The 21,992-nt window shown below is 47.2% G+C and overlaps 1 protein-coding gene across 1 annotated transcript; it reads left to right on the top strand.

Moving 5' to 3' along the window:
* The first annotated feature begins 213 nt into the window (after positions 1 to 213).
* LOC120713344 lies at positions 214 to 20,567 on the top strand. Its single transcript, XM_039999327.1, has 6 exons — positions 214 to 346; positions 5,896 to 6,228; positions 17,765 to 18,328; positions 18,497 to 18,840; positions 18,931 to 19,969; positions 20,467 to 20,567. Exons 1-6 carry the CDS (start codon positions 214 to 216, stop codon positions 20,565 to 20,567), a joined length of 2,514 nt encoding a protein of 837 aa, XP_039855261.1.
* The last annotated feature ends 1,425 nt before the right edge of the window (positions 20,568 to 21,992 follow it).

Here is a 21,992-nt window from a genome sequence, read left to right as displayed (position 1 = left end):
CGCTTTGCTACACCGTGAGCTCCCACATGCCCCGCAATAGATTCACCGTAGTCCCAGGGAGCCTCCCAAGCTCCTTGTACCCACGCACGACCCTTACCTCGCCGGGAATTTCTCTCGGACCCGCCGCACGGTAAGGCCGTGGTTCGCCAGAATTAACCGCCTCCGGTGCTGCTTCGTGCCCTCTAACCGATCTCTAGGCTTCGCAGGGCTGCCATGAGTTCATGCGTGGAGATCAGAAGCCCGGAGCGCCTCTGCACTACCCCGTCCGCGAGCACTGCCTCCGCTCCGCCGCAAATCAACGTCGCCGACGACCCTGCGCGGCCCTCTAGTCCAACCCGCTCCCTCGGTAAGCATCTTGGGGACCCCCGGCTTCTTTTGCACATGCACCCGAGCCCCAGCGAGGTCCAAACCCCACTCACCGGCGCATCACCACCGCTCGGAACCGCCACCGCCGCCGCATCCATGCCTCCGAGCCTTCCCGAGCCCCGCCGATGCCACAGGTGGATCACACGTTCCGCGCTGGTCACGCCTGACTCAAACCTAGGATTAGAAGCCGCGTACCGCTTCGCCCGAGCCGCGCGATCAAGATCCAACGGCTCAGATTGGCGCATACCGCTTCGGCCTGTCAGTTTTGCATAAGAGCCCCCCAGCTTCTTTGATATAAACCCGCAGTCCTAGTGTATTGAAAAATATTTCCAACAAGTCCTAGTTTTTAGCGTATAGACCCCTGCGCTTTTCCCTTTTTGAACCCGCAGTCCAGCCTGGTAGTTTTTGCGCATTAGCCCCTGGATCTACCCTTTAATTACGTTTAGGCCCTCAGTTTTTGCCCAAAACCCCCCAGAAACTTAGTTTTTTCTCGCAGATAAGCCCCTAGAACTTGTTTTAGGCCTAGATTTTGCGTTTTAGCTCCGTTTTAGGCGTTCTTTATATCCACGCGATCGTTGTAATGCGTAGAATAGTTCTAGCTTAGTTTTGTTAGCTGTTTTCATGTATTGTTGTACTGTTTCTTAGTTTTTGCTATTGTTTGCATGTATGTTTATGTTGTGTACTATTTTTGGCCATGTGTTCGTGAGTAGACGTTGACCCATCTGAGGAGACCCAGTACCAGTACCAGGAGCCATCTTCAGAGCAGTTTTGAGCAGCAGGAAAACTTTGAGGAAGGCAAGTATAACATGAACAACACCTTTCACTTTAAATACAATTTCATAATGCATTTTAATACTTTATGCCTATAAGGACCCTCCTAGCCACTTTATATCCTTTATATATACCTTGGGTTGCATTTTGGTTAGTTGTGCTAGGCTGCTACGCTTTAACACACTTGGTCCTTTTTTAAATTAATTTGATTAATGGTATATGCAACTTAATTCTGGGAGTGGCCCGCTTGAGGGGCTCACGTCTCGTTAAAATATGTTTTCGTTAGAAACATGGTTTAGGGGGCCAGCACAGTGCTTACTGCCTGGTTGGCCACTCTCCATAAGGACCGGTTCATAGAGCGACAACCTGGGACAACAGCGCTACCACAAGACTGGAATGGGACGGTCTTGGCTTATTAATTTGGTCTTTTTGGTTTGGAGTAACTTACCTGCGGGGCAAGGGTGGTAAGCTTCAATGGTCCCTGCTCCTCCAGTGTAACACTCTAATTTAAATTTCAGCATTTTTATAATAAAGTTAATTGGCCTTATTTAATTTTCTAAGGTTTAATGTGTTTAGTATTGCATTTAATCTAATTTTGTTCCTCAAGTATTTAAAATTTTATCATAGGTTTAATTTTTTGGTGTTGCATTCATGCTGGTGCATAGTTTTAATTATTTGAGTGTGGTTTGAATTCAAATTGTATTTGAATTCAAATGTGTTTGATTGTTTTAGATTTAGAAAGAGAGAAATAGAAAGGAAACCCAAAACCCCTAAACCCATCTAACCCAACCGAGTCCGGCCCATCACCCCTTCCCTCTTTCCCTACCCAGCCCAGGAATCACGGCAGCCCAGACCCGGCAACCTTTCCCTCTCCACTCGAACCGGCCCGCACTCCACCCAGCTCGGCCCAGCAAACCGGCTCCATCTCTCTCTGCTTGGGCCCAGCACCGCTTTCCCCCATGCTAGCGCCCAGCCCCACACGCCCCCGCTCGCGCGGGGCCCACACCCGCACCCCAGCTCAGCGCTCCGCTCGGCCCGCGTCACCTCCCCTCACTGCCTGGCCGGGCCCAAACGTCGGGGTCATCCCCTTCCCTGCGCCGCGCGCACAACATAAGCTCCACGATCCCCGCCGGGGATCTCACCGCATCCTTCACGGGGCACGCACGCCCAGAAACCCGGCGCCCCCTTTAAACGCCCCAAGCCGCACCCCCTAGAACCCTAAACCCGAACCCTAGCCACCGCCTCCCCTCGCTCTGTAGCGCAGAGCACCTGCGCCGCCGCGACCAAGCTGCCCCGCCACACCGGAGCTCCGGCCAGGCCGCGCAGAAGCCCGCCTCGACGTCGGGAGTCTTCCCAAGGCCACCTTCTTTGACTACGGTGCCGGAATCGGCCAAATTTGAGCCGGACGCCATCTCAGGTAAGGTCGCGCCGCCCGCTTGACTGCATGCCGCCGGCATTTCTCGTGCCTCGATGACCCCCAGCCCTGCTTCACAGAGTCGCCAATCGTCGAACCGTGCAGCCCAGGAGCCCGGAGGCGCCCAGCAACGACTGGACCGCGAGCAGCTTCGAGCGCCGCCGCGGAACCTCACCGTCGCCGACCCTGCGCCGCTCCCCCGTCCGTTTCCGCGCCCGGTGAGCACCACCCTGTTCTCAGTTATCCTTTTGCGGTAGTTTTGGTAGCCGTGGCCCCCCGAAGACCCCGAACCGCCTGCTCTGGCGAGGTCTCGCCGCAAGAGCCGCCATTGTCGCCGAGTCCTACGCTCCGAGCCTCCCCGAACCCAACCAACGCTCTAGGTGGACTACGCGTGCCATGGTGTTGCTCCACGGCCAAGCCCCGGCCCGATTAGTGCCATGTAGCACTGTTTTGCCTACTCTGGTCGTTCGCCGCCTTGGGAACCTGCCGCCGGCGAGTCGCGCCGCCGCCCTCACCCCTTTTTTCCCTCTAAGCCGCCTGATTCGGAAGCAGCGGCCCAGATTAGATCGTGGGCCACTTTGATCTGATCCATTAGATCCAGATCCAACGGCCGAGGATCGCGCGTACCCCTTCGGCCTGGAAAATTTGCTAAAGAACCCCCCAGTTTCCTAGAAATCAACCCGAGCTCCGGTCCAGTTCAAAAATATTTTCAGATAAGCCCAGTTTTTAACGTTTTAACCCCTGAGCTTTTTAGATATAGAACCCGCCATCCAGTTAGGGCCTTTTTGCTCATTAGCCCTCGAATCTTTCTGGTTATTACATTTTAGTCCTCGGTTTTACCCAGAAACCCCCCATGGAACTCCAGTTTTCTTACAAATAGGTCCCTGGAACTTGTTTTTAGCCTAGATTATGCGTTTTAGCTCCGTTTTAGGCATTCTTTATATCCACGCGATCGTTGTAATGTGTAGAATAGTTTTAGACTAGTTTAGTGTGCTGTTTTTATGTATTGATGTACTGTTTCATAGTTTTTGTTAGTGTTTGCTTTTATGCTTATTGTTGTGCCTTGTTTTGGCCATGTGTTCGTGAGTAGATGCTGATCCAGTTGAGGAGCCCCAGTACCAATACCCGGAGCAGCCGTCTTCTGACCACTTTGAGCAGCAGCAGGAGCAGTACGAGGAAGGCAAGTATAACATGAACAACCTATCACTTCCAATTACAATTTCATACTGCATTTAATACTGTATACCAATAAGGACTGTCCTAGCCACTTTATATCCTTTGTATATACCTTTGGGTTGCATTTTGGTTAGTTGTGCTAGGTTGCTGTGCTATAACACACTCTGGTCCTTTTTAATTAATTTGATTAATTGTTTACTTGAACATAATTCTGAGAGTGGCCCTCTGTGTTGTCTTGAGTGGCTCACATCTTGTTAAAATATGGTTTTTGTAGAAACATGGTTTAGGGGGCCAGCACGGTGCTTAGTGCTTGGTTGGCCACTCTCCATAAGGACCGGTTCATACAACGACAACCTGGGACAACCGGTTCATACATAAGAGTAGTAAGCTTCAATGGTCCCTGCTCCTCCGGCTTGGTCTGTGCTTGGATCGCGCTCCTATGCTTGTACCCCCGTGAGGTGGGCCCCATCGTCGCTGACCTAACTCTCGCGATTATGCCTTACCAACGAGATTCTTTGTAACGGCCTCGTAGTGAGTTTGCTAGTCATCTCACCTAAGGAAGTGTGATGAACCTCTAGCGTAGCTCAAGACTTGTGGGTAAAGATGTGCAACCTCTGCAGAGTGTAAAACTGGTATACTAGCCGTGCTCACGGTCATGAGTGGCCCAGATCCTCCTTTTGATTAGTGGGGTTATCTTCCTTTGGCGAGGCAAGTTCCCCGGGTGGCTTGGTTCAGTCTGGTTTACAGTAGTTTCATAATTAATTCTGATTAATTACTATGTAACCGGGTTAATGGTAATTCATCAACTTGTAGTAATTAGTCTTAATAAAACTTTGCCAACTCTTAAAAGCTAATGCAGTTGAGTCAGCCAACCTTAGAGCCTCATAGTTTGTGTTATACTTGTTGAGTACAAGTTATGTACTCACTCTTGCCTCTTCTCTACTTTTTCCTCTTGGATACGCTACTGCTGCTCAGTTCCTGCCAAGGCGAGGGAGTTCACTCAGAGCTACCAGGAGTACGAGGACTTCTAGGCATTCGTCTCCCAGTCGACGTCCCTGTGGTGCCCTGCTCAGCTTCAGAGAGTTTTTATCGTATTTGTACTTCGCTTCCGCTGTATCTGACATATTGTCATTATTGTAATAAATAACATTCGTATTCGCTTTATTATGTCTTTTTCGTGATATGTGCTGTGATATACTGTTCATTCTATTGTATATACGTGTCACTTGATCCTGGCACGTATATGATGGCTCGGTTTATGTCCTTTTATAAACCGGGTGTTACATCCAGCTTGGTCTGTGCTTGGAGCTGTGCTCTTGTGCTTGTACCCCCGTGAGGTGGGCCCCATCGTCACTGATCTAACTCTCGCGGTTACACCTTACCAACGAGATTCTTTGTAACGGCCTCGTAGTGAGTTTGCTAGTCATCTCACCTAAGGAAGTGTGATGAACCCCTAGCGTAGCTCACGACTTGTGGGTAAAGATGTGCAACCTCTGCAGAGTGTAAAACTGGTATACTAGCCGTGCTCACGGTCATGAGCGGCCCATATCCTCCTTTTGATTAGTGGGGTTAAATTCCTTTGACGAGGCAGGTTCCCCGGGTGGCTTGGTTCGGTTTGGTTCTCAGTAGTTCTTAATTAATTTTGATTAATTACTATGTAACTGGGTTATGGTAATTCATCAACTTGTAGTAAGTAGCTTTAATAAAACTTGCCAAAACTTAAAAGCTAATGCAGTTGAGTCAGCCAATCCTAGAGCCACATAGTTTGTGTTATACTTGTTGAGTACGGTTGTGTACTCACTCTTGCCTACTCTACTCTTTTTCCACTTGGAATACTCTACTGCTGCTCAGTTCCTGCCGAGGCGAGTGAGTTCACTCAGAGCTACTAGGAGTACGAGGACTTCTAGGCGTTCGTCTCCCAGTTGACATCCCTGTGGCGCCCTGCTCAGCTTCCGACGAGAGTTATCGTTTATGTATTACGCTTCCGCATACTCTGTATCAGACAGTTTTTCATTATTGTAATACATAACATTCGTACTCACTTTTTATACCTTTATACGTGATATGTGCTGTGATATACTGTTCATTTTGTTGTATATATGTGTGACTTGATCCTGGCACGTATATGATTGCTCGGTTTATGTCCTTTTATAAACCGGGTGTTACAGCCTGGGTGCTTGGTGCTCCATCATCTGGTCCCCTGCTGGCCAACCTGCAGAAGATTCCTGCAGAACTTGGTGAGCTAACTGGCTTGGCGACTTACCATGGCACTTCGTTGGCATTGATCGCAGTGGTGTCACACTATCTGGAGCTAAATCTGGAGGACCTTGCTGGCGAGATCTTGTTGGGTCCGCCATGCAGTGCACCTGTTGTGTTGGCGCAGAAGCTGGAGGCTATTGCCGGCAAGATCACACAGGGCCTGCACTTCGTGATGGTGAGGGATGTTCATCATGTTGAGCGAGAGCTGGAAATGGCAAATGTCGAGGCAGAGCCTGTCGTTGGTGCGTCACCGTCGGCTAGTCCGGCCATCACGTCCTCAGAAAGAACAATTTTGATTAGCCCTTTTGATTTTGTAAGAAGTGCAGAGAGAGGCACGGAAGAAAAAACTATCTTACGCTTTGTGCTGTAAAAATATGTTTTTTCTAAAAATTGTTCTGTTGTTCGCTTGTTTCGGTCATTCGTGAACACTTTATTCTTCCGCATCTTTTCTCTCAAAACAGTGTACTAATCGTAGGTTGCAACGTATAGCTCGAGACTGGCTTGGAAGCATCAGCCGCTAGTCACCATAGACCATTACATGGATTTGGTCGATCGGATGATTCAGAAAAGCGCTTGAACCAGACAGAAAAACAGTGCAGCAGAGGTGTTTTGTGTCGTGCATCGTGACGGTGCGGATCAACGCAAGATGGTTTATCCCTGTGGGGCCCCCGAGCGCCTTGGGCTGAGTTGCTCAAGTCAAGGGGCTCAGAAGGCAGGGTTGCACAGATGCGGTCAAGTCAAAGACCGCGGTCTGGCCCCAAGCACCTCGAGCCAAGATGTGTTGGGTCGAGGTGCTAAAATGCTGCTGATGTGTTTTTTACAAGAAGTTTGTTGAGATGCGATCAGGTCGAACACTGCGGTCTAACCCCCGAGCGCCTCGAGCCAAGTTGGGTCGAGGTGCTGAAAAGTAGCCAGTGTGCGTGTGAAAAAAAGAAAAGTGTCTGACCCCCGAGTGCCCCGAACCGTGTGCAGCCATGTCGGGGTACTAGGGTGGTCGGTGTGCCTTGCTGTGGGGAGAAAAGCATACAAGTGTCTGTTGGCACTCCTTAGCCTATACGAATTACTCCGCAAGCACACAAAGACCGATGTAGCTTTCACCAGGGAGTATACCTGGGATATCGAATCCAAGGAATGGTAAAACTTCGACTAGGTCTAGAACTAGTTCAACAAGATCCATCAGGGGAAGAGAGGTAAGTGGGTAGAGGGTCTAACGCCGGTTAGCTAACTCATTACCCAGAAGACTTAAAACTGAATTGTCTTGATCTACTTCGGCGGCCTCAGGGAAGGACTCAGGCTGGGGTGAGAAGGGAGTCCAACCGCAGTTGGCACTACTGCTATGAAAACACCCGAACGTGGTGGACTACAAGGGACAGACAGGGTTGTCACCACCTGCCGCCTACCACAACGGTACTATGGGGTGGAACACAACCCTATGTAACTAACCCAGTTTAGGCACTTGTTGATGTTCACTAACGCCTCCGATTTGTATACTGCAAGTGCACGGTTTCGTGTAGCTCCAAAATTGGTCAAAAACCTGCAAAAAACGAAGTACCTCCAAAATATATGTGCAAATGCGAAAACGACCAATAATTGGGCCGAGGTTAGGATGGTTAGTGATTTTGATATTAAATTCATGCCATTATCAAAGTTAAACAGGGGATAAAATGGATACTTAAGGAGCGCCAACATTCCCCCCATGCTTAAACCTTGCTCGTTCTCGAGTAAGTCTTTGATAAAAATCAGCGTTGCCTTTCGGTGTCCAATCCCTGCACTTGAATGCTCCCAAAAATATTTTGCAATTAATAGTTCAAGTTGTAACCAGCTTTTTCAATGTGGAAGGTAGATACAAGTTAAATGCTTCCCCGCAATTATTAAGAACATGCTCTCAAAATTAAACAAGTCTTAGAATTAAGAAAGTAAGTTCCATAAGTAATGCTAAACCAAGATCAATAATTTAAACCTCATTGCAATTTGCTCATGGAGACACTCAGCTCATCTTGTCTCTCAAACTTGCTAGAACTTTCTCCTTTCTTTCTCTCATATGTATGTGTGAGGCTTTATCTGGGGCTCTGGAAAGGTTAGTCCTAACAAAAGATATTATAATCAGGATATTATCAAAACAAGAAATACTTCTCATGGATTTACCGAGACTCGTCAAAAAGACCATTGGAAATTAATTTCTTTGTGGAGAGGGAGAGAATGGAACACAAACTTTAGATGGTGGACATGTGCAAATGGCAATGGTTGATCCCAAGGCATAACTGAAGTCCTTGTTATCGGATTGCACATGGTTGGAATAATTGAGTATAGAATAATCTTCAAAGTACTTAGAGTTTAATGAAGCTAAAGGAACCGAGGAGCTTTTCATCATTCATTTTCTTCATTCATTTTTTTCTTTTCTTTTCTCTCTTTTATTTTCTTCTTTCTTTCTTTTCTTTATTTTTTTTGCTCCTCAGAACCATTGGCAACACAGTGCACTTACTCCACCTCCCCCCATGCTTGAACGATTGCTTGTCCTCAAGCAATGAAGTGATGATAACTTAATGGAGTCAGTGCACAAAACTTGTATCAATTCTCTGGACCCAAACTGAATTTTTCTCTTGATTCCATTGTTTTGCCGTCGAAATAAAAATATATACTCAATATATAGGTTGTGGTCAAGGAAGTGTTTCACAAAAAGATGTTTTTGGTTAAGGGTGGATATCCAGCGAGGTTTGCGATGTTCCCGATGTGGAACCTCACAATGCATGGATAGAATGGCTAGCAAAAGAGAGGTACACAAAAATACGGAATGGTCAGCTTCTTAGTCTCGTACCAAAGAAGATAAATCCTGAATTAATTCACCTGAAAATAATTCAAGCTCTATGGTTCGTTATGATATAACATGTAGGCTTTTAGAAGGGTAGAGCAATTGCAAAAGGTATCATTGACAAAGTTAGCTCAAAATTAAATCCAAATTAAGTTTCCTTGACAAGCTTAAGTAAGAGAACAAGAATAAAAGATATGGGTCTTAATTTATCATAACCTCCACAATTGAATTAGCCGGCTTTTAATTAATTTTCAGATCATGTTGGAGAGAGCATTAGTTTAATCATGCATAAACCAAGCACAAGAAAGTAGACAAGGCGGCAACGATCATCATATTTTAACATGGCACAAACTTTCTATCATCATTACTAACCATAACGTTAAAGCGTGGGTGATGCATTTATTTATCATGGTGATGAAAATAAAAGAAAGCAAATTGCACACATGCTGAAAATAAATAAAACAGAAAATTGCTACGCACACACAAGCTTGCACACATGCTGAAAACAAATGAAAAGAAATAGAAAAATCCAAAGCACACGTGCGAGCATTTTCTTCATGGTCGTGCCGTCGATCACTCTCCTTGATTGGCTCTTGTGTTGTATCCTTGGTCATAGTACTGCTGAAATGCTCCTCCATTGAATTGTTCCGGTGGTGCCAGGCCTAGAAGTCTCATTTGATATGCAATTCCTGCGGTTCCATCTTCTAGTTGGCTTGTGTGCCTCCGGATGGTGTCTATGTTTTCCATGTTTCTTCGTGCATAAGCACCCATGATACTTACTCCTTGTTCCGGTTGAGGGAGGTCAAAGTATTGTGCTCCAAATGATGGGTCGGGCATCTCTTCTTGGTATGACGGGGGTGGGTAGCCATAGTTGCTAAATGGTGGGGGCGCTGCCGCAGCATGCCCCCATGCTTGATCTTGATTCCCTTCCCATTGACTCGTCCATCCTTGCGGGTATCCTTGTCCACTTGATGCACCTTGGAATTCATTCCTCCAATAAGAGGAACTCGGCGGTGGAAGGTTCCCTTCCAAGTCTTCTTGTTGTGCCGATGCCGATGTTCCTTCAATTAACCTTCCTCTTTTTGATTTCTTCACCTTTTTTCCAATATTTTCAACTCGCCAATCAGTCCTCCCTCTTGCAAATAATTTCAGCCTTTGATCGGGGAGGGAAATATCCATTTCAGAAATAGTGAATCCCTTCTTTTCATCCCCTCCAATATAATGGCCTTGCCTCAAATGTTCAATCCCAATATCTCTTCCCGGGACATAATATTTTTGGATCACTCGTAACCTCGGATTCATGGCTCGGGCTATCATTGTGAGATAACACCCCGAACCAACTTCTCCCGTACCGGATGATGCTTCACAAAGCCACCTTTCAACCATGATGTAGGTGGGATCAATCACTTGCTTCTTCACCAATGCAGCATACATCCAATTTAATTCTTGGTCGGTGACCTTTGATTCTCTCATCCTTCCGAGAATTCTTTTGATCAACCAAGAGTGGAATATTTGGAGGGTCACATTACTTATATTCTTCCTTTGGCGGTTGACATCTTTTGCTATCTTTGTCCAAAATTCATCAAGCTCCCCATCTTCAACTTGCACCATTTCATATGCATCACTTTTGAATCCGAGCAAACTCCTTATTTCTCCATAGGTGATGACTTTTTCTTCATTCTTGAGCCGAAATTTTAGACATGGAACTTCTTCTTCATCCACCACTTCCATTGTTTTTTCTAGTGTCATGAACATCTCCATAGCCACTTCTTCTTGCATGTCGACCGTAACACCGTCGGAAAATATTTTCCAACCGATGTTCTCCAAAAGCTCATAGATGTCATGATGGAATCCCAACTTCTTCAATGCTTCATCATCAAAATCATAATTTGCTCGCAGCCTTCACTTCATGAACTTGAGCTTTTCTTCTTCTTCCTTCGACAAGATAATAAACCCATATTCTGAATTCTTGGGCTTGTATGGTGGTGGTGCTGATGACCTTGTCGAACGCCGTGGAGGAGGTGGCATCCCTTCGGTGAATCTCATGGAGGAGCTTCTCGGGTCTCTCATCCCACCAAGGAGCAACATGTCGCTCCTCGGTGCGGGGTTGTCTTCCTCCATGCTCCGCGGAGACTCGGAGACCGAGTGCCTCCGCGAAGAACTTGGCGATGCTTTGGGTGTTGATGAACATGCCCTTCTCCTCCCGGCGATGAACTTCATGAGGCCGCTCATGGTGACTCCTTGCTGCACACACTAAAAAACAAACACACCGGGGGTTTCTTGTCGGTGGGCGAACAATATTTCGAAGAGTGGAGCAAACTAGGAATTGTGGTGAATTTTCTGAGATTTTTGGAGTAGATTTTGGTGGACAAATTTTTCAGGGCTCTAACTGATGTTTCTGGGCGAAGAACTTGAAGAACATAAGCAAGGAACTGAGTGAGGAGTATACCTGCCAAAGGGGAGCACCAGAGGGCATAAATAGGGGCCAGGCCGGCCGGCCTAGGGCCTTGGGGCCGGCCGGCCTAGGGGTTTCCTCGCTCCTCTCCACTTCAATTTTCTCTGGTGGCTTCCTGGTGCAATTATTTGCTTCTGTCCAGTACATCTTGCATGCTTTGCACCGCCCAAATCATGTGAACCACTCCTTCTTTGCCTTTGATGTCCACTTGCAACATTATTTCTTCACTTTGTGTCATTCACCTTGTCCCATGCTTAATCATTCATCACATGGTGCCATCTTTGCTGAAAATCACATGTCCTTCCCATGCATGGCTGCTCCCTCCTTTGCATTATTTGCATGTGGTGGTAGGTAGAGAGCACAATTCATTCCTGTGAACTCACTTTGATCAATGGATGTTAATCAAGCACATAAACCCTTTCCAAACCATGCTTAGATGTTTAATCCTCCTCTAACTTCGAAATTTCAGAATTGACTCAAAGCAAGCAATGAATTTAAATGAATAATTAGAGGGGAATTGAAACTTCTTTACATTTGTAAGTCGAAAAATATTTCCTGACTACATTAATTTCGGTTGCACCGGAACCGTTCACTTTCATGAATTGATAGCGAACAATCTCGAATTCAACCATGGGTCTTGGGTTTAGGTAATAATTTTTGCCAAAATGAGAGAGAGAGAGATTTTTGAAAAAGAGAATAATTAAAGTTAGGAAAATTCTAGTCCTAGGGCAATGAAACTGAAAATTACTCTCTATGTTTGCGTGAACCTACGCATCAAGATTTTAAAAGATACAAACATGGCGTGGCTCTACTCGTGTGTTTATCTCAACTTGGTCTGGCCGTCATGGAGAGGACGGTCGCCAAAAATGGGTATGGAATTTTGGATGTGGCTTTCTCAAGAAGAGGCAAATAAATCATAGGATGACTCATGTCATTGGTTTAAAATAAGAAACAACATCAAAATAACTGAGCGAATCCAAATCGAATTGTTCGACCGAATGACCAATTATTCAAAAGTATATCTTGTTCTTGCGTAGCAAAATTCTCGACTCACTTACCTAAACCTCTTGCGGGTTGTCCTCCCGGCAGCTTATTCTTGACTAGACGAACGGGTTGAACTCCCGGCAGCTTTATTCTTGACTCGACGAATGGGTTGCCTCCCGCAAAGCGCTTTGTTTATAGTCTATAGCTAGACTTTCTTCTTCTTCACTTCGGACCAACACTCGGTGATGGCGCTGCAGTCTTGGGTACCCACTTCCGCACAATCCTTGGTGTGGGTTTGTCTTCTAGGTTAGTCGTCTTTTTGGTCTTCACAGGCGGGCTTTTAGCTTTCTTCTTGATGGGTGCAGCGATCTTCTTTGTCGCGATGGATGTGACGACTTCTATTTCCTTCTTCGCTTACTTCTAGTTTGGCTCCTCATCTTTCTTTGGCTCCTCCTCTGTGACACGGTGGTGAGGCGGAACATATTTGACATTGATCATGTTGCATACCTCGAGGCATGGACGAAACTTGAACTCGCTTGTGGTGCCATTGATGTCGAACTTTATCTCCCCCTTGCCAACGTCGATGTTTGCCCTTGCGGTCTTGAGGAAAGGCCTCCCAAGTATGAGGGGTGTCTTGCTTCCTTCTCCCATATAGAGAATCACAAAGTCGACTGGGACTAAGTGTTCTCCAATCTTCACGGGCACATCTTCGGCGATTCCCAAAGGATAGCGAACGGAGTTGTCCGCTAACTCTAGGCACATGGCGGTGGGCTCCGGCTCCGGTAAGTGTAGCTTCTCGAACACATTCTTTGGCATGACACTCATACTTGCACCGAGATCACAAAGTGCTCTTTCGAACATAAGAGATCCAATGGAACACGGGATGGTAGGACATCCGGGGTCCCTCTTCTTTTCTGGAGCTTCATTAGCGATTGCTGCGCTACACTCCTCGGTTAGCTTGATGGTGCCTGGCGGTATCTCGCACTTGTTTCCCATGATGTCTTTGAAGTAGCGAGAATACGTCGGAACTTGTAGAGCATCCAAGAGCGGCATATTGATGCTCAACCTGCGTACCATGTCAACAAATTTGTTGAATTGCTCATCTTCATGTTTACCTTTGTGGTATCGTGGCCTTGGCAGTAGAATCTTGGTGTCTGTATCATCTAGCTCAAACTCTTGCTCTTCGGTGACTATCTCTGGTGTAGGAGCAGGTGCCTTCTCCTTGATGATGGTCTCCACTTCAATTCTTGGCTTAGGCTTCCTTGCTCCCGCTGCATGTTCGGGTTCTTCGGTCTCCTTTCCCGAGCGAGTTTGAATTGCCTTAGCCATCTCCGGACTTTGAGGTTGCCCTGGCAATTTCCCTTCGTTGCTAGATAGGCGTCCGGCGAGCTGGGCTACTTGTGTCTCTAGCATCTTCATCATGTTGAGTACTTGAAGGTTAGAGCTCCCGACCTCCGTCACCTTGCCATCAGTGTTCTCCAAGATCTTGTCCATAGCTTTGAACTTGGTGACGGTGTCCTTGTTGATCTTGCCTTGCTCCTCCATGAACTCCTTCAATTGTATACGAAGAGGCACCGAGTTTTGAATGGAAGAGCTTGCATTAAATTGGGGTCTACCTTGTCCGTAGTGGAAGTTGGGTGGCGGGATCCATTCTCCCTTCTTCATGTAGTCGAGCATCTTGGCTTCCTCCGGGCAATTCTTTTGGACATGGTCGTACTCTCCACATTCTTCACATGTAGACCTTGCTTCGGCCGCCTTCAAATCAATAGCTTGGGCTTCTCTCTTTTCTACTTCCATCTTCTCCAATCTTCTCATGAGCGAGTCGATCTTCCCTTCTAGCACTTCTTCACGTTCCACTTGTAATACACTCTTCGCGGTGCCCACGGCTTGGAGTGGTTGTAGGCGCCCCGATGATGCCCATGCATCATTGTCCGCCACCTTCTTGAATAGCTTGAAAACTTGAGTAGGGGTGAGCTCAATGATAGAACCTCCGGCCGATGCGTCAATGATCCCCCTTGATGCAGTAGTGAGGCCTTGATAGAACTTCTGGACCACATCCTCCCTTGAGAACTTGTGATGTGGTACGGCGCAGATGTAGTCGTTGAAGCGCTCATAGGCTTCCGCAATAGTCTCCATCAGGGCTTGCGCTAATGTTGCAATCTTGTTGCGTAGGATTTGGGTCTTGCCCGGCGAGTAGAACTCCGTCATGAACTCTTTCATCAAGGACTCCCAATTTTGCACCGTGTTCACCGGTAGAGAATGAAACCATTGCAGCGCTCTCCCAAGTAGAGAGAACGGAAAGAGCCTCGCTCTTATTTGATCTTGAGTCATCGCTCGCATGTCGAAGGTGCGGCATAGTTGGAGGAACGCTTGAAGATGTAGATTAGCGTCTTCTTTTCCGGTGAAGGGCGAGCTTTGCACCATCCTAATGATTGAAGTCTTGATCTCGAACGGAACTCCGATGTTGTCGAGATTTTGGATCGGCAAGTCCTGAACGTCCGGAGTGCATAGCTCTCCGATTGTACGCTCCTGCTCCGGTAGCGCCATCCCTTGGTGAAGTGGCGCCTCCTTTGGACTTGTTGGTGGAGTTGCTTGAGGCGAAGATGATGAACCGTTGGCTTTGACTTTTGGATCTACTAGTTCCGGCTTCCTTGATCGTGCTTCTCGTCTCCTTTGCCTGTAAATTTTTTCTGGATCATCCACAAAATTTTTGGGTTTGCTGGAGAGGCTCCCGTCCATCTCCTGTTAGGGGTTAGTGAAAAAGAAAAATATGTACCAGATCTAAAAGATGAATATACAAGATCTAAAACATAAAAGAAAAATAAAGCAAACTCTAGATTAGATTGATTTTCATGGAATAGATCCGTTTTTCACTCTTTTTTTTTAGTTAGCTCAAAAAAATAAGAGATCTAAAAAGGTTAAAAAAAGAAAAATCAAGAAATATTTACGAATGCAAGTAAGATTGGATCTTAAATCGATGATTCCCCGGCAACGGCGCCAGAAAAGCTTGTTGACATTCACTAACGCCTCCGATTTGTATACCGCAAGCGCACGGTTTCGTGTAGCTTTTCCCTTGGAGTATTCCCCTAAGGTTTATCAATCCACGGAACCAAAGAGACAAGAAACAATCTACTAACATATAGATTCCTTTGTGTTGATGTGGTGTAAAACGAATCTAATCTACTAAAACACGACAAACACCGAAGGTAGCGAGAGAGAGTTAGAGATAATCAATCTAGATCACCTAGATCATGCATATGTTGTAGTTCTAGCTAGATGAAGTGAAGTAAGGTAGATGTGAATCTCAATGAAAAGCATCTTTAAACTCAAAATCTCCAATCCGATCCCTCGATACTCCGCCTACTCTGTGGGAACGGCCGGTCACGACGCCACCCTTTTCAACGAAATACCCTGAAGCAAGTCGAACTCCCTTTGGTAGTTCAGCTATGAACCTCTAGCCACCATGACTACAAGATCATGCCAAGTGATCTATCTCGATAATAGATCTAGGATGAAGCAACCCCAAAGAAAAGAACGAAATCAAAAGAGAGAACATGGTCGCTAAACATTCGGAAACACAAATAACTTCACCATGAATGATTCTACATCACAAGATCACAACCGGGGCCCTACCTTGATCTTGATGATCCTAGCTCCAGAACTCCGACGTGGTCTTACTTGCAAGGTTCCCACGTCGGCTAGGGCGAACCCTAGACAACTAGCACGACCCTCGGCTCTTCGAGAGGTGTCCCTCTATCTTCTCTGCTCCTTGGCATTGTCTCCCGAATTGCTCTCTATGTGAACCTTGGGGATGGGTCTTTAAATAGCCTCTGGAAACCCTAGGCAAAAGGGGAGGCCGAACCGCCACAAAAAAGGGTTGGGCCGGCCGGCCTGGCTCATTCCTTCGCCGCCATGTGTCATCCTTTCTCCCCAGGTCTTCTGGAGTCTTCTAGAGTTTATGTCTTTCACAATTGCACCCTGATGAAGACATCACTCCTACGGATACAAACAACACTCCTCAAGATGATATACAAGGTCCTATTACTCGCACACGTGCTCGACAATTGAACTTACAGGAGAGTTCGTTCCTAAGTAATGTTTATTATGAATCTGAGAAAAGATTGCTACCTAATGACTTAATTGTACTTAGGAACAAAAGAGAGGACCAGAAAGGGTGTGGAGAAGGCCTTGGAGGCGTGGAGGACCAGCAAGGACGTCCGGATCAAGATGGAGGCCCAAACCGATTCGACTTCGTTTCAGTTTCGGACTCCAGGAACAGGCCGCACTAAAACGGACGCCCAAGTTGCATACGGAGTCGGATTTGGGCGCACTTGATATGGATGGAAAGATAATTTCAAGACACCTCCAATGGCTCTGGTCTCAGGCTCAAATTCATCCGGAGTCGACGGGAATCGTCTGTGGAAGTTGGCGTCCAGAATCTGTTCCGGTGTTGCGTCACTGTTTTTGGGCCGATGGCCCGTGTATCGTGTTGGAGCCCAATAGGGGCGCGTCCAGGAGGTCTTGCACGACCTAAACCCTTATTAGTAGCTGCTGCCGCCATCATGAGACTTGGGTTTTGCTTAGATTATTCTGTCGAGAACAGTTTCGCCGTAGTGTCGGTTTGTGAGACCCCAACTTCGAGATTAATCATTCATCTGCAGAGTCACTTGAATTGAGCTGCGTTCTTTCGAGTTCTTGCTTGTGTTCTTCGTTGCGCTTGCAGGGATTAGCCTTCTTAGCGAGGTCAATCAGGTTGTGACATGGTTGATAACCAGAGGAGTTGTGGTGCTAAGATTGCTAGATTCGGGTCTTAGGATCTGAAGCCGGATCGGTGTGTCTCGCTCCGCCTACAACGAGAGTTATCCAGAATCTGACGGAAGATCGGGAACCCACGTCCCCATTATTTGGTAATCAGAGACTCAGGTTTACTGTCAGGTTTTACATCTATCTTTAGTTCGAGTGTATTTTTTTGTCTTTCGTCCCATAGTCCACGAAAAAGCCAAAAAAAAATTAGGGTTAGTTTTTCCATCCCACAGCCGTGTTTAGCCTTTTGCATAATTCTTTTTCAGAGTCCGTCGTGTTGAGTTTTGTGTCCTAGTTCATCATTTTGTTGCTGGTTAGTTCGTGTTTTGGTCCAGTAGTGTTTTTCCATCCCCGCTGCCATCAGATCCACCATCGCTTACCACCCGATTTGGGTTTTGCTCTCCACAGAAACCCTAATCGGACCCCTGAACTTCAAACGGCCATAACTCTCACATACGGATTCGGAATCAGGTGAAATTTAACTTTTCGGACAAGAGAAAAAAATTTCGCATCCGCCTGTCCCTAGGCTATGCCGGGTTGGGTGAATTCAGAATTGCAAAATTCGCATCATGAAGGTGTAAGGGTTTGATGCGTTGTGCCATAGTGGAGGGAACTGAGGATGCTATATGTAGATTTTACTCGGGCTTGAGGCGTGACATTCAGGACATTGTTGATTACAAAGAATTTCACACTGTCAACCAGTTGTTTTAGTTTGCCATGCTTGCAGAGAAGGAGTTGCAGGGACGTGATTTGCAGAGCAGGAGCAAGGCCGCCTACACCCCACGCTCGGCGCCGTCTTCGGGGTTGACCAAGCCTGCCTCTTTTCGATCGCCCCCACCTACGAGCAACAAGCGACCAGCAGCTTTGGAAGCTGCCACAACACCAAAACCATCTCCTGCGCGAACTTCAGACTCAGGTAAAAAGCTTTTGCAGGAGCCAGCCAAGAGTTCGTCCTCCGTGGCCTCGACGGGAGGCACGACCGTTCAGTGCCACCGCTGCCATGGATTTGGACATGTGCGGAAGGATTGCCCAATTCAGCGGGCATACATTGCTACAGAAGACAGCTACATTAGTGCCTCCGACATTGAAGATGATGAAGAAGAAGAAGCAGAAGAGGCTGCAGAGGCCGGCCATGTTCTGGGTAGCGAGAACACAGCAGCCTTCAGGAGCATCATTGTGAAGCGAGTGCTTAGCGTACAGGCACAACAACTAGAGAAGCTTCAGCGCCATAATTTGTTCCAGATTTTCTTCGTCATCAACAATCAGCGAGCGCGTGTCATCTTTGATGGAGGTAGTTGCAATAATTTGGTGAGTTCAGATTTGGTCAAGAAGCTTGGCTTGGCCACACGTCCACACCCCCATCCATATTATATTCAGTGGTTTAATGATGCGGGGAAAGCTAAGGTAACACAATCTTGTAGAGTTTCTTTTTCCATTGGTTCATATGCTGATTTTGTAGATTGTGATGTTGTACCTATGGAGGCGTGTTCGCTTTTGTTGGGTCGACCTTGGGAATTTGATAATGATGCTTTACACCATGGTAGAAGTAATACTTACACCTTCATGCATAAGGGAAAGAAAATTACTTTACTTCCTATGACCCCTGCTGAAATTGTACAAGCTGAAAAAGAACGAGCTGCTACTTTGCATGAAACTAAATCTGAAAATCAGCAAGTTGCTAATTCTGTTTACCCACCTAAAAATGATAAGTCTGCACCTAGTTCCAAGACTGATGGGATTAAATTGAAGGGTGGAGTTTTACTTGCTAGAAAATGCGACCTTGCTGAAATCTCTGACGATGATGTTTGTTACACTTTGGTGTGCAAACAAACACTATTTTCCCTTGATGATGATGTTTGCTCGATACCTCCTGTTGTCGCTAACCTTTTGCAGGAGTTTGAGGACATTTTTCCAGCTAAGATACCTTCCGGACTGCCACCTATGAGGGGAATTGAGCATCAGATCGACTTGATTCCGGGAGCGACTTTGCCTAACCGAGCTGCTTATCGAACCAACCCCGACGAGACTAAGGAAATTCAGCGCCAAGTCCAAGAGCTTTTGGACCGCGGGTATGTACGTAAAAGCCTTAGTCCTTGTGCCGTTCCTGTGCTTTTGGTTCCTAAGAAAGATGGTACTTGGCGTATGTGTGTTGATTGTAGAGCCATAAATAACATTACCATTCGATATCGCCATCCTATTCCTAGACTTGATGATATGCTTGATGAGTTGTGTGGCGCTATAATTTTTACAAAGATTGACTTGCGTAGTGGTTACCACCAAATTAGAATGAAACTTGGAGATGAATGGAAAACAACTTTTAAGACTAAATTCGGCTTGTATGAGTGGTTAGTAATGCCTTTTGGTTTGACTAATGCACCAAGTACTTTCATGCGATTAATGAATGAAGTTTTAAGAGCTTTTATTGGACGATTTGTGGTGGTTTACTTTGATGATATCTTGATTTACAGCAAGTCTTTGGATGAACATATGGATCACTTACGTGCTGTTTTTAATGCTTTACGTGATGCACGTTTATTTGGCAACCTTGACAAGTGCACCTTTTGCACGGATCGAGTCTCTTTTCTTGGCTATGTTGTTACTCCACAGGGAATTGAGGTGGATGAGACTAAAATTGAAGCCATAAAGAGCTGGCTGGTTCCCCAGACCATCACACAGGTGAGGAGTTTTCTTGGTCTTGCAGGATTTTATCGCCGCTTTGTCAAAGATTTCAGCACCATTGCTGCGCCGCTGCACGAGTTGACAAAGAAGGGTGTGGTGTTCCGTTGGGGAAAGGCACATGAGGAGTCCTTTTGCACTTTGAAGGACAAGCTTACACGTGCTCCTTTGCTGCAACTTCCAAATTTCGGTAAGACTTTTGAGCTTGAATGCGATGCTAGTGGAGTTGGCATTGGAGGTGTCTTGATGCAAGAAGGTAAACCCATTGCTTACTTTAGCGAGAAATTGCATGGCCCTTTATTGAATTACTCTACGTATGATAAAGAATTGTATGCACTTGTACGTTCTTTAGAGACGTGGCGTCATTATTTATGGCCTAAGGAATTTGTTATTCACTCCGATCATGAATCGCTTAAGTATCTTCGTTCTCAAAATAATCTGAATCATAGACATGCTAAGTGGGTTGAATTTATTGAATCTTTTCCTTATATTATCAAACACAAGAAAGGGAAGGGTAATGTGATTGCCGATGCTTTGTCTAGACATTATACTATGCTGTCCCAACTTGATTGTCGGATTTTTGGGCTTGAATCGATCAAAGAACAATATGCGCTAGACCCTGATTTTAAAGATGTGTTGCTGAATTGTAAAGAGGGACGTACATGGAACAAGTTTGTGATAAATGATGGATTTGTGTTTAGAGCTAACCGCAGATGCATCCCAGTTGGTTCCGTTCGTCTTTTGTTGATGCAGGAAGCGCATGGAGGAGGTTTGATGGGACATTTTGGTGCGAAGAAGACGGAGGATGTTCTGGCCACACACTTCTTTTGGCCAAGAATGAGGAGAGACGTTGAGCGGTTCGTGGCCCGCTGTAATACATGTCAAAAAGCTAAGTCGCGCTTGAACCCACATGGTTTGTATATGCCTCTTCCTATTCCTTCGGTTCCGTGGGCGGATATTTCTATGGACTTTGTTTTGGGATTGCCTCGGACGAAGAGGGGGAGTGATAGTGTAACACCCTAATTTAAATTTCAACATTTATTAATAAATTTAATTGGCTTTATTTAATTTTCTAAGGTTTATTGTGTTTAGTTGGCATTTAATCTAATTTTGTTCCTTAAGTAATTAAAATTTATCATAGGTTTAATTTCTTTTGTTGTTGCATTCATGCTGGTGCATGGTTTGTTTTGTTTGTTTGAATAGGAGTTTGAATTCAAATTCTTTTGAATTCAAATAGTCTTGAGTTGAGAGGAAGGAAAAAGAAATAGAAATAGGAAATAGAGTTAAAATTGGAAAAGGAAAACCAACCCAACAACCCAAACCCGCGGCCCACTTCCTTTCTCCCGAGCCCAGCCCAATCCGCTGGCCCAGGCCGCACTAGTCCCGCTTGGGCCCGCTTCCACCCGCACACACTCGGCCTGCCAGCGCGCCACTCGGCCCGGTCCGCCCCGCGCTCCCGCTCACCCGCCAGCTTCGCGCCGCAGCCCAGCCAGCGTCGCCCGTCACCCCCGCGTCACCCCGCTCGCCCAGCGCCCAAGTCAGCGCCGCACCCCTGACAAGCCGGCCCCCCTCCCTCAGCCCGCGCGCGACGCCCCGCACCCCGGGCCCACCTGTCGGCGCGCTCGCCCGCACCGCGCTCGCCGTCCCGCCACTGACCGAGCGGCCCCACTCGTCAGCGCCCCCTCTCCCCTTCCTTCCCGGCTCCGCAGCGGCCGCCCGAGATCACCGGCGAGGCCGCCGGGATCCTTATCCCGCTGCGCCCCGCCGCAATCTCCGCCCGGCCTCTTTAAACGCCCAAGCCGCACCCCCTGGAAACCCTACCCAACCCTAGCCGCCCCCGCTCTGCTCCGCCACCAGGAGAGCCTTGCGCTGCCGCAGGTGAGCTCTGTCCTCGCCGAATTGCTCGCCGCCGGTGACCCCGGAGCCCCCTGAACCCCGTATCCTTCCCGCAGGACCGCTTTGGGTCGAGCCGTACCATCCAGTACCCGGAGACGCCCAGCAGCGGCCGGACCCCGAGCTCCGCCCGTGCGTCGCCGCCGGACATCGCCATCACGCCTCCGACCCGCCATCTTCGCTCGATTCGGACCTAGGTGAGACCCACCTCGACCTACCCTTCCTTTTGCACCCGATATCGTGGCCAGAGGGTCACTTCCGGGGCCGGAACATCCACACCGGCGCTCCGCCGCCGCCGCGCCATGGCTGAACCGCCGCTCTGCTGTGCCGCAGCCCGAGCTAGGCCTCAGTGTAGTTTAGCCGTGCCTAGTAGATGCTCCCAGTGC

Source organism: Panicum virgatum, chromosome 6K, assembly GCF_016808335.1.
Source record: "Panicum virgatum strain AP13 chromosome 6K, P.virgatum_v5, whole genome shotgun sequence".
In the NCBI taxonomy this organism is placed as follows: domain Eukaryota; kingdom Viridiplantae; phylum Streptophyta; class Magnoliopsida; order Poales; family Poaceae; genus Panicum; species Panicum virgatum.
This window is presented reverse-complemented; position numbering and strand designations above follow the sequence as displayed.